The 13016-nt window shown below is 33.1% G+C and overlaps 1 protein-coding gene across 4 annotated transcripts in view; it reads left to right on the top strand.

Annotated features, from left to right (window-relative positions):
* LOC105329418 (electroneutral sodium bicarbonate exchanger 1) overlaps positions 1–13016 on the top strand; it is a 35221-nt gene that overhangs the window by 4661 nt on the left and 17544 nt on the right. For 3 of the 4 annotated variants that reach the window (XM_066075534.1, XM_066075531.1, XM_066075533.1), the window contains exons 2-7: positions 4955–5378; positions 7346–7477; positions 7866–8001; positions 10508–10668; positions 11222–11437; positions 11755–11942. In XM_066075534.1, coding sequence (XP_065931606.1) covers positions 5297–5378; positions 7346–7477; positions 7866–8001; positions 10508–10668; positions 11222–11437; positions 11755–11942 — 915 coding nt within the window. In that variant the 5' untranslated portion in view covers positions 4955–5296. Of the gene's footprint in view, positions 1–2817; positions 3325–4954; positions 5379–7345; positions 7478–7865; positions 8002–10507; positions 10669–11221; positions 11438–11754; positions 11943–13016 lie in introns of those variants that run through there. The other variant, XM_011430663.4, reaches the window with a different exon arrangement.

Below are 13016 nucleotides of genomic sequence, written 5' to 3'. Positions count from 1 at the left end.
GCATGTCTCATGGGTTATTTGATAACTTTTAATACAACGGGATGCCTGATATTGGAGTTACGCTCATAGAAAGAATGCTTGTATGAATACTGTAATATATGTATACTATGTATGAAATAGCCTGGCTCTAACTTTGTGATGATTTAATTATGCCTCTGTTTAATGCCTCTGTCATAATACTTTAAAGAAGTGAATTATGATTGCAGTTTTCTACAAAATGAAGAAAATTTAACTCTAAAATTTTCAACTGTGTGATGTAGATGGCTTGAAGAAGCAGGAAAGTGAGCCTTTCATAATTATAATATTAAAACGGAATATCAATCGGAAATCTCACAGATCAATGCTCAGAGTTTAACACCAGGTGTATTTGCTTACTAGTCTTTGAGAACATTTACACATTAACAGAAAATAGCAGGCTTTTTATTGAGGTTGGTTCCAATAATTGAAGATGTTGGCTTTCTTTAAGCACATTTCTTATTACGTCAGTGAAGCCATAGAACTGAATAGTTTCTGGTTTGGGTTGCTATTGTTGAACTTCAACAGTGGTCTCTGTTTTCTTTATAAATAAACAACTATATGTCTTTTGTTGAGATATTATGGAAATATTATAACAAAGCAAAAGGATTTTTTGATATTAAAAAAAAGTGACATGTTTGTCAATAAACAAGGAATTTAAATTACAGCTGTTGGGATATTAATTCATACATAAAAGGTAACCTTTTTATTTAGTATGTGTTGAAAATCTGAAAACATGCAAGCGTAATTAATTTTTTTTCTTTTCTGAGTTTTGGGTTTAATATCAAGTCATGCATGTGTAACAATGACATTAAAAGTGTTTCAATGTTTTGGATTATATAATATTAAACAATAAAGCTCTCAGAGCTCTTGTGTAAGAATGCAGTAATAAGGATTTATTGTCTACAATGAAAATTTAAATATTTAGTGGTTTTATTAAGCATTGATAGTACAGAGGAAGAAGTAAAATTAATTGTTGTTGACGCATCACGATCCTGAAAAATTGTAAACAAATTGTGATTAATTGTGATATACAACAAGTACAACTCATTACCTGTAATTACCATGGAGACATGCAATAACTATATGACCCTGTTTCAGTCTGTACTGATACACAGTTGTATGTTAAATAATAATGCCACAGTAACCAGGTTTTATTACTGAGGTAGAGATAGAATGGTGATATATGGCAGGTTATAAACCTTGTTACATAAATTAAAGGAAATCAGGAGTGTTTTAATGTCGTTCTCACAATCCTTCTCAGCTTCTTCTGGATTTTAGAAAAGAGAGGAATTTCCCCCTCAGGTAAAGAAAAAAAACATCGTAGTAAAATAGCTTTGTTCAGGTTTGGCTTATCTCCTTCCTTGGCTTGAGCTAAATATTAATGTGGGAATGTTTAGTGTGCTGATTCAGCAATATAAAAAATTAAAATAGAATTGTTGTTGTAATTTATGTACTGAATTTTGAATTCTGAAGGTCTAAACTGAAATCTATGTTACAAAGGTCACACGTCATGATGAACAATAACACATGAATTTTGAGGTACGTAGCACAGGGTAGTTCATGTGACACCAGCCTCTGTAAACTTTCATCAGCCCAGTGCAGTATGTAGAGCTAGAGTTGAATTGTTTTTAAAAAAAAGAAAAAGCAATGCAAAATTTTTATACAATTCTTTTAAAACTTAACTTCATGATGTATGTGTTTGTACCCCAACAATCTCGTATCATATTATTCTCAATTGGGCCACTGTTCATCCACTATTTGGCTAAAAAAAATTTATTACTTTCAATGAAAAATGGCTTTTGTTTAAAGTATATTTTATAGTTTAGATTTATAGTACACTGCATATAAAGTGTTTAATTCATTCCAAAGATGTACAATGATACAAGTATCACACTTGGGTTGGTAAAGGTAACAAAAGTTTTAAAAATGATTTGGTAAAAATCTAATGATACTGTCACTGTTTACTCACACTTTCGTGTACATGGAAGTGTGAGTATACACATTGACAGTGTGTCTGCATGGATTCAGATAGAAACCAGAATTTGGATGAAAAGTTTACACACAAATGTATTATAAAGAAAATTGAACATCTTAAGAAATGTGTAGGCAAATCATACCATAAACCATTGGGGTCCAAAATGGGTCATGATTTGATTTTTTTTTGATTTTCCAATTATTTGTACTGTATATAAATCCCTGAGAGAAATTTGTTCTTATTTAAACCATTTCTTTGGGTAAAATTAGTGGATATACTTAGGAACCAGTGAAGTAATTTTTTTCTCATTTCCAGTTTTGTTATTTATTTCTCAGAATGGTATATATATATGTTTGTTTTGTAAATTGTAAAAATGCAATAGAAAAGTGAATCTGGAACATTAGGTAGTAAGTTGGCTATTTCAGTCAAAGTTAGGAGTGAACATCCAGGCTTCCAAGGTGAGCAATGTAGCCTAGGGGCCTCCTTCTTTGTTTTAAATCCCCACCCCTTCCCTTAAAGTGGTGTCATTTTTGGTTCAAATATTTAATAAACAGTGTACCTTGATAAAAGACTGATTCTGGGAACCTAATTTGAAGACATTTTAAATTTCTTTAGAAAGAATTTGTTTCTTGAAAAAAAATGTGATTTAATTGTGTAATTGCATGACGGGTTCCAATTTCGATATTGTCAAAAGTTGTGGTTTGAATTGTCAAAATTTCAGATCAAGTTACAATGAATTCAGGTGTGATATCACTGCTGGTCCTGAATAGCTTACTTGTACTTGCATGTAGTATGGGTAGTCAGATACATGCCTGTGAACTAGGGGTCAGCTGATTATACAACAAGAGTACAAAGACTTGAGGGGCGCTGGGAATGTCCTGACTGAATGACATGGGGTTCAGTCACCAACCACTCACAGATAACCCAGGAATGTGCTGACCTCTTTCCACCAACGTCATTAACTGGTAGCAATCTCTTGTGACGTAAAGTTCATATTCCATGTCAATAGTACCCCCCAGCCAGCAGGTGACTGAGACATGTTAAGATGCTGGCCATTTGTTGACATAAGGACCATATAAGAGACTTCAGATCTCTCTCGATGAATCAGATTTATTGTCAGTCTTCCCAGACGTTTCTACAGTGACCAGCTGAGGCTGGAAAAGAAATGTTTACTTTTTTATTGATTCTGAGCTTCAGTTTGCGGAGGGCATCAATGGCAGCTTCCTCCGTGTTACTACTGTAGGATTTCCCAAGGAAGTGATTCTGTGATAGTTTTGGAAATACAAGTTCCTAATCCTCTGTTCTGTATCAAATTGATTATTTTAGAACAGGTAAGCTGTTTCTTTTTTCTATAATGTTTGGACACACAGATGGGGTAATTGCTAATAGATTTGTGGTTGGAATGCATTGTAATGCTGCTGCAAGCATTGCTATTTATAGATGGGTGTTATAACCTGCTCTCTTTCTGCTAGTTAGATCACTGTCTCTCTAAAACTGCATGTACATGTGTTGTAAATGTATAAGGTGTCAAAATGTTGGCATGAACATTAGACACTACTCAGTATTTAGTAACATTGGGTTCAGACTTTCCCACTACGTTGATTTAGAACAAAAGTAAAACTTTTGGATAAGCCTTTCTTTGATGGAATTTAAACCATGGCTGGAATTGCTGCAAGTGGATGATCTTAAGTGTGGATCCCTTGCTTTTGACCAGTACAGATGTCTAGTATCTGGGTCAAAAGGTTAATTGTTAAGAATGTCAGAGGTTTGAATATGTTTGTCTCTACACTGATTTTTTACATGCATGTTTCCTTTGCATTCAATTTTTAATACCGGTACATGTACTAATGCCAGTTGACATTTCATTTTTAAATACTCAAGATTAAGCTAGGATATAGAGGTAATAGAATGTCGTTTATAAGTACATGTATTGTTTGCTAGTGCATTAAGGGATTACAGCTACATGTAGTAACAATCTCTTTAGGAAATCTAAACTTCACCTGAGAATAACGTACATATATATTCTGATGCACGTAAAAAGATCAACCCAGCTAGTATTTGTTTTTTTTAGTTATGGGGGTCAAGGTCAGAATGCAAGAAAACGTGGATTGTATAAGTTGTAAACTGATGTTGTAGAAATATCACCTGTGTACTTTTATCTTGTAAGAACTTGCTATCAGACAGTTTTTCTTTGATTTGATTATCATTGTGAGATAAAGAGTCAGTGTCAGTATATATGTTATCTGTATGTGAACTTGGTGTGACACCAGGGGGTTCATATCACAACAGATAGTACATCAAATTGTAACTGTCCAACAATATGCGTGTATCAGTAGTGCACACGCCAGACAAAACCAGTCCATCACAAGGAAACTTCTGTCTGTGTAATCAAGAGTTAACGAGGTGATAAAAGGGCAAAGATTCTGCCATTATGTTTACTGCTTCTATTAAACTAATTGCTGTAGGTTCATTTAAAACATTACCTGTTAGGCTGTTACTGATTTAATCATTTAGAACAATTTGTCAATTTGGTGGTTAATAAACACAAAGGACTCCAAAAGATATACGTGATACATGTATACCAAACGCAGATAATTGAATGGTCAGAACCGTAAAGGTTGACTTTGTACTCTTTGTTACATAATCTAAATCACCTCTCGTAAATAAACCTAAATGTAGAACTTGCAGTGCTATTTTTGACACTGTGCTACATATAGATTTTCACATATGGTAGATGATGTATAGTGTTTGGTGAGCTGATTAAATGGCGCATAAGCTTTTAGTACTCTACTACTCTTTCTCTACCCGTAAACTCGGTGTATATGACCTTTATAGTCCGTTCTATCTCTTAAATTGATTTCAATTACCACCTGTTTCATTTCTTCTCATGCAAGAGCAGGATCAGCCGACGTGGATTAATATAATGCATTGTCTGACAGTTTTTCTGATTTTTTGTTACAGATGATGTCCATGTGAGAAAAGTGTGTCCTGAAACTCTGACGGTGAAGTGTAAACAGGGGAGACAGGTGATCTGTGATAATTAAGTTAGAACTACCTGTTAACACCCATACATCTTAAAGGACTCAGGGACTTCAACATCTCATTCTGTCATGTCATGAGCCGGAACACACAACGAAGATAGGAATTCAAGATTGCGACAATATAAAATCTAGCTATTCCTCCTGTGACAGCGTGACTATTAAGCATATATCTTGGATTTTGAAGGGAAAATTTTTTGCAATCAACAGTAATTTGACTTTAAGTTGGTGAAAAATCTAGGACTGACAGAATTTAAGGAGCATAATGGACAACCAACAGCAGCCTGTTCGAGATCAGGGACTGATCTCTGTGGCTTCCCATGTTCTGGATGATTCTGACATTAGAAGTAAGATTTTCTTTATTTTATTATTTAAGATAGGAATTGAAAAGGATGAGATACTAAAAGGAAGGCAAAATTGTTTAACAGCTTGTTCAATCCACTGTAAAAATGAGGATGTAAAGTATGGATTTTCTTATATGAAAATTTTTATTAATGATAATTTGTAGAAGGAAAAATGACGGGTTTCTTAAAAAAAACCAAAATGGCAGAAGAAGTCAAATCCTTGTGTGACGTCATTAAAACAGTGGTTAATGAAATGTTACTTTGAGACAGGTGTTAAATCTGCTGAAAATTTGTAGCTGGAGGTTGGTTCAGATGTTATAGTGTCTGTAAACAGGCCTCTCTGCTCCATCAGGCACTGAGAGACTCTCTAAACACTTGACTTTTGAAGAGTTTTTATGTGGTCTAGTACTCTCTGAAATTTCCATATGTTGCTCACCTTAGTGAAGCACAAACTTTTAGTATTGATCTGAAAGTGTGTCGGGTATGGTATATTCAAACAACTCTTATGTATTCAATGACGTTAGTGAAAATTTTGTTCTCAGATTGGTTTTGTGAGCCAACATGCTAACAAAGGAGATTCAACTTCATAGTTTTTCTTTGAAAGTTTTAACAATTTGTACATTCATGTGTCATAAAATTTGCCAATAGAAGTGATGAATATGAAATGATAAAGCTACTTTGATGATTTAGAACATGATAATTGGCAGACTGGTAGCAACTTTTTGGAAGAATAAATTCAATGGACATAAGAAGCACATCTCGCAAATTTTAAAATCTCAGTTTTGATATTCAGACAGATATAAACTACATGAAACAATTTCAAATTCAACATTTGCAATTTTATATTTTCTTGATTTGATGCAAAATGGTTGAATCGTGGATTAATAAACTTGCATAAAATAAGAAATCTACAGTAATAGTTGGTAAATAGCGGTATAGTTGTAAGAGGAAAAATCAGTTGTCTCATCAGCTACTTAAGAAAGAAACTGCACCAACAGTATTTGAATATATCAGTATTCGGTAGTTTAGGCTTTTTTGGTGCTGCTGTAACTTCTTGAAATATAAATCAATTCAAAGATTTCAGCCTCCAATGGAGCATAATTTATATACTTATTTACCATATCTACATCCTTGTATTGACTTCAAATGTCTTCTTTGTACAGATCTATAGTATCAGATCAATAGGTCTGATTGCTTCAAGGAATCTATTTTGATTTTTTTTCTTCAGGAATCCTTGATTAGATAGATCAATCAGCAAATAAAACCAATATCTGAAACATATTTTAATTTAGCTCCCAGTATGTTATAAATTTTGTTTTTGACATTTAGGATTTTATTTGATTATTTTAGGATGATACATAATCATATATCTTTAAGTGACACTTCAAGCTGAAGTGAACACTGCATTTAGTAGTACAAGTACCGATACATAACCAAAGAAAATTAAACTAATTTTAGGAACTTGATTTAAAGGATTATGAATATGATTAATTACTATATGAATATGGGTACTTAAAAGTCATACAGTCAAATTCTTGAGTGAACAAAGACACAATTAAAGTTTGTTTGGATCCTGAGATCATCAATATTCATCCATATATTCCTATATCCTTGAGCTAAATTTGTAAAAATTTAAATTTACAGAAATTGTGATATTTTAGGTAGTTGATTTTGTGTTCTATAAAAGTTAGGAATTTTAAAATTTGCTGGTTACGTAATGAAAGAGGTCCTTTTAATTATAGAAATACCAAGTTTGCATCAATCTTCTTAAAGGGATGATCTTTATTATATTATTATTTATGAAAACTCTCTCATTTAGTACTTTTACTGTATTGAAATACATGTATTTTGAAGCATGGATATATAAGTACTAAGTTGATTATCCAGATTGAATCCAATGAATCTGCATGTGTTTATACATAATTTGCTGTATGTATTGCTCTAAAAAGAATTTTTATTTAATTCGACAGATCATAGATCCACTGATGCTGTATATATTGGGTTACATGTGCCAAAACGAAAACATCGACGCAAGCGCCATAAACACAGAAAAGTGGAAGGGGACAAAACTCAGAGCAGCCAGCCAGAAATCTTCAAAGATGGTAATCAAAATTCCCTCAACCAGCAATCAGATGAAAGTTTCTTCATGTTTTATTTCTTCAGAACTTTCAAATATTATGATTTAATGTACATACAGGTGCATGTACAACAATATATGAACTTGTCATTTATAAATCATATGTTTCCTTGAGTCTGTATTAAAAATCTGTCAAATGAAAGTTGTTTCTCAAACGTTGTCAAGCTGAATTTTGCAATGACCTTATTGCTGAGAGATACATTATACTGCTGGTCTGCAGACCATTCTGCTTTTAATTGGCCATAACATAGTCCACTGCAGGTCATTATAAGGTTATTGCTGATAAATAAGCCCCATCTACTCTAAACAGAATGCTGCTACATGTATAAACGGAGAGTATTTTCTTGTTGCAGTTGCCAACCCGGCCCAGCGGGTTCAGTTCCTGTTGGGAGAGGAGGAGGATGAGGAACACAAGTCCCATGATCTGTTCTGTGAGATGGAGGAACTCTTCTATAATGGAGATCAAATAGAGTGGAAAGAGTCCGCTAGGTTTGTCTCCCACTTCTAAATGAAGTGTTACTATAGCTTATACACCATTTATTGGTATTGATCCTTCAAGAACTGGCTACTGGTTCTATCCAATGAGCCAGTGTAGATAAGTGCTGTCCCAGTTCATGATTCCAAACCTGATACGTGCTTAGAATTTTCAGACAGACAAATAAAAGCACTCCTTTTGCTAGCTATTAAGAAAATCTTTGTTTATTTACGTTTTGCTTTAAATTCTTGTGAAAATCTTTTGACCTTCGGTAAGTGAACAATATATAAACAGTTTGTTTAATTTTCATTGTAAAACTGCAGAGGAATGCATATATAAGGCCATTCTCTCACCAGAGGTTTTGCTACACAAGCTTCGCGCTTACACCTCTGTGAAAGCCCAATGTACATAATTCTTGTACAAATTGAAACGATGGGCAAAACAAATATAAAATTGACATAGTTAATTCTTTTATCTATTTGCACATAGGCTATAAATCTTACACTTGTACAGGTATACCAATTTGTCTTATTGAACACCCTCAGGATTTAGAGAAATTGAGCAGTTAAATTTAAATGATGCAGAAGTTCTGCACTTTAATTTATAAAAAGATATAAAAAAAAACCTCCATATTTCTATGCGCATGTGTGGGTACCTATGGGTAAAGGATTATTACTGTTTCATTGGAAATCTTTCATTTAGTTGTTTACATATTTAAGATTATTCTCTGAATACAAAAAAAAGTAACATTATATCTTCACTTTCCCATTTTATAACAAGGCATTTGACCAGTGAATTTTCATGCAATCTGCTCATTTTTGGAGGTGATAAAGATTAAATGGCTTGTAAAGTAAGGGGAAAATTCTGACAATTGCATTGAGTGCTTAAGGGTTATTCTCACTTTTATTTGTGGACAAGATCTTCATCTGAACAGCTTAATTTCGCAAACACCCCCTCTCTCAGTCTCTGTTCTCCACATGAAAGAAACCACAGAGATCCCTTAACTTGAGCTTGACTGTTAAATAGATTTATGGATAGTAGACCTACCCATCAGGTGCATAAAATATACTGTAATTTAAGCCTGCAGTGTTTAGTCAAGGAAAGTTTTATAATCAGAGATAGCCCTCAATAGATACAAGTAGAGGAGACGTGATATTGATTTATATGAATAAAGAGTTTCATGAAGACTCCTCTTGCTTATTATACATTGTACTTGATTCCATCTGTCAAAGCCTCTCTGTTGTGTTATAAGATTCTAGGAGTGAGCAAGTTCATCAAACTTACACAGTCTAAGGAAAAGTCTAGAAGTAATTTTCCAATAATAAGGCTTGTTAGTACATCAAGTACATCAAATATAATCATCAGACCATTGTGAATTAAGTTTATTCGTAGGATAGAATTATTATACCTGTAATGTTTTTTGAACATGCAAAATGACAACTTTTAATTTGTACCAAAAGAAGATGTTGTTTCTTTGATTAACTGAATTGTACTAGGTGAAATCTTTATCCAATTGTAGTATTCTATAATATTTACATTTTCAATTGTCTTTGTCTGTGATAACATTACGAATCAATTTTGAAGCCTATAGCCCAATAACTTCATAATAGATAATGACACAAAATAGGCGTGTCTTATAGCATAACCGGAAAACGTTATTGGCTGCGCTGCATAGTAATACATAGCATGTGCTACATGAAAAAATAGTGGTTTAAAATGTTGTTTTAAAGTGTTCAAATTGGAAATAATGTAAATATAAATACCGGTAATAAGAAATCATTCTTAGAATATTATGAGGTGATAATTTCGGTCAGAGTGTGGTCAAATCTATCATAAAGCACTTCAGGCTTTATTGGATTGACCACACACTGATCGAAATTATCACCTCATAATACTCAAAGAATGATTCCTTATTCTTTAAGTAAATGACAAACTGACAAAAAGTTGATGGCAGCTGTAATAATGCTCATTTTATTTTTTAAAAAATTCAATACTTTTAATGTGATTTGAACCTGTAACTGAAGAATCTACTGTAAACTAATTATATTTGGCATGTACGATATTTGATGGAAATTAGTTTTTGAACAAGTTGGCATGGATTTGAATTAGCTTATTCCGAATGTGACTATTTTTATACGTATATGCATGGCATTTCGGGATGTACTTGATTTAGCGGAAGCTGCATTCTGCCAAAAGCGCTAAATAGAATACACAGCCAAATGTAGTATGTTTACAGTATATGAGTATAAACTTGGTTGGACAGCTTACACTTTATAAGTCATAAAGTGGTTTATAGAAATGAAAAAATCTGTACAAAATTACATGTAATGGCATGCATATTGATCTGTTTTTTGGGGCAAGCCATTGATATGCCATCAAAAAAGTTTATACTAGTGTAAACTCTTGTATTTAGCCAATGAAACAGTGCTTAGCAAATAGATTTTAAATTATGACATGTCACATTTTCTATATGTGATTTTATTTATAAACTTGTACCAGTAATGTTAAAAATTTTTTCAGGTGGATCAAGTTTGAGGAGGATGTGGAGGAGGGTGGAGAGAGATGGTCCAAGCCCCACGTAGCCACCCTGTCCCTCCATTCTCTGTTTGAACTGAGGTGTAATATCCTCAGCGGAACAGTCATGTTTGACATAGAACCTTATGACCTGCCGTCTCTAGTGGGTATGTTTCATTTTTTGTCCCCAAAATTCTGTAATGAATTTAAATTATTGCTTTAAGTATGAGGAAATGTCTTTGTTATGATTAATTTTTCAGCTATCCAATATCTATTTCTTAGGATTGAAAGTGATTAAAAAGAAAAAAGTTAGATAATTAAAAAACTGATACAGTTTCCTGGGATTGTTTTTTAGTTTGGTTTGATAAATCACCTAGACCAATGATCAAATTTCAAAAACTTGGGATTTTTCTTGTTAGGTTTAATTGAAAATAACAAATTACCTTGTTGAAACCCATATTTCATTTAAAGTTTGATCAAAATAAAGATCCTTTTTAAACTAGCCTGTGGCATCTTTGAGTAATTACCACGGAAGGTTGTCATTTGGTTTCATTGTTAATGAGGCTGCAATGATTTTCATCATGTTTCAGTGGTGTTAATAAAACTCATTAGGTTCAAGGTACATTTATTCCAATAGTACAGGTGATATAAAATCAATAATAGAAAATAAATCTGTTGTTTATTTTCTACTAAAGTTCCAAGGTATTGATTGATTTACAGAATTAATAGTGGATACAATGGTGGCAAGTAAACAGCTTGAAGAGAACTTAAAGGAGAGGTTCGTTGAGACAATGTTGATTCGACATCGACACCAGAACCAGAAAAAGCCCCAGAAGCTGGACGAGAATGGGGGCAGCAAAATTCACCTGCCCCTGATTCGATCTATTGCTGAAATCGGCAGGAAAAGTTCCGAACCACGGGGTTTTCATAAGCATGGTAACAAATACAAGGACCGAATTTTATTTAATGATAATTGCACCACACATCTCTAGCATTCCTTGCTAACAGAGGTTGACTGTATATAATACCTATATTAATTGGTTTTACACATAAATGAATTTAATTATGATGTTTATAACATAAGGGAAATACAACCACACTAGATAATCTTCAAAAAATGAATAAAATGAATTGTACAGTTCATTTGCATTCTTAAGTGATGATGATTTGCATGTGTAGAGAGCTCTAAAAATTCCAACTGAACTTTCAGTATCCATGTTGTTAATCCAGTCATGTTGTACTTCTTCATACAGAGGACCCAGATAACCCAGCACAGCTCCTGAAGAACAGGTTCAAGAGTGCCAAGAGTTCTCCGAATTTTCACATTCCCGAGAAGCAAGGGAGTGTTCCAAGCCGACTAGAACACCACACAACGTACGCAGGAAGCTTATCGTCCAATCAGAGCAGTAGTGATCTCCTAACGCGGGACTCTTCTCATAAGGTCAGTGTTAATGTGTGAAAATAGTCTTTAAAATAGGATTATTTGTGGGAATAGAGATCATGATTTGAACTTTTTACTTATGATTTCATTCAGATGTTATGATATTTTCAATGAGATTCTTTGCATATTTTTTGCAACTTGACCCAATGCTTAATGTGTAAAGCTATAGTAGTGGAAAGATATATATACTAGTCTAAACTTTTAGAGCTTTTAAGTTCTATAGTGAATTCTGTTTGTAATATTTTTGTATTTTGCTGGAAATTAAAAAAAAGATCTGGTCAATAAGATCGTATAATAAGTTGTATCAATTACCAGGTATTTAACTCAACAGGTTTTGAGGATCTGGTCTTTCATAGATAATGGTATAATTATTCTCAGTCAAAACTAAGAATAATTATTAAAATTTGCTTCTTACTCATTTTGTTGCTTACAAGTGATTTGGACAACAAATAGGATGTCTGAATCTTTCTTCATAGTGTCTATATTTTTGGATGACTTTGTTGTTCAGTGTACTTTGACCTAGCTTACACATTTACAGAAAATTAATTTTAGATATTTGAGTTCATGCGCACCTTAACTGAGAAATTACTTTCCTTGTGGCGTATTTTACATTTAATTTAGATAGCCGATTAACTCTATAAACAATAACATGTTCAGAACAAACTCAAAGTATGTGTTCCAAGCATGATCCCCTGCATTCAGATGACTTAATTGAAGATAAGGAGATAAATAGTTTAAGTTCAAGTATATACATATTTTCTTGAATACAATAATTCATTGTCAGCATTCTAACTATGTAGAGAACGAGGGTAAGTAGAATTGTACCAATTTGTACGTGATCTGAAGATGGTCTACCTGTCCCCGACTTAACTCCAGTCACTCAAATTAACACACAAATGGGTGCAATTTTTATGCAACACATTTGTCTACATTTTTATTTATGAAGTCTTTTGTTTTACAACTTATATACCTTTCATGAATTGATATGATTTGATCCTCATCTGCAGAAAGGATAAATATTTACCAACTTTCACATATTTGCTGTGAGTAACTCAAAAGACACACCATTTTTTT

This window comes from Magallana gigas, chromosome 2, assembly GCF_963853765.1.
Source record: "Magallana gigas chromosome 2, xbMagGiga1.1, whole genome shotgun sequence".
Classification (NCBI taxonomy): Eukaryota; Metazoa; Mollusca; class Bivalvia; order Ostreida; family Ostreidae; genus Magallana; species Magallana gigas.
This window is presented reverse-complemented; position numbering and strand designations above follow the sequence as displayed.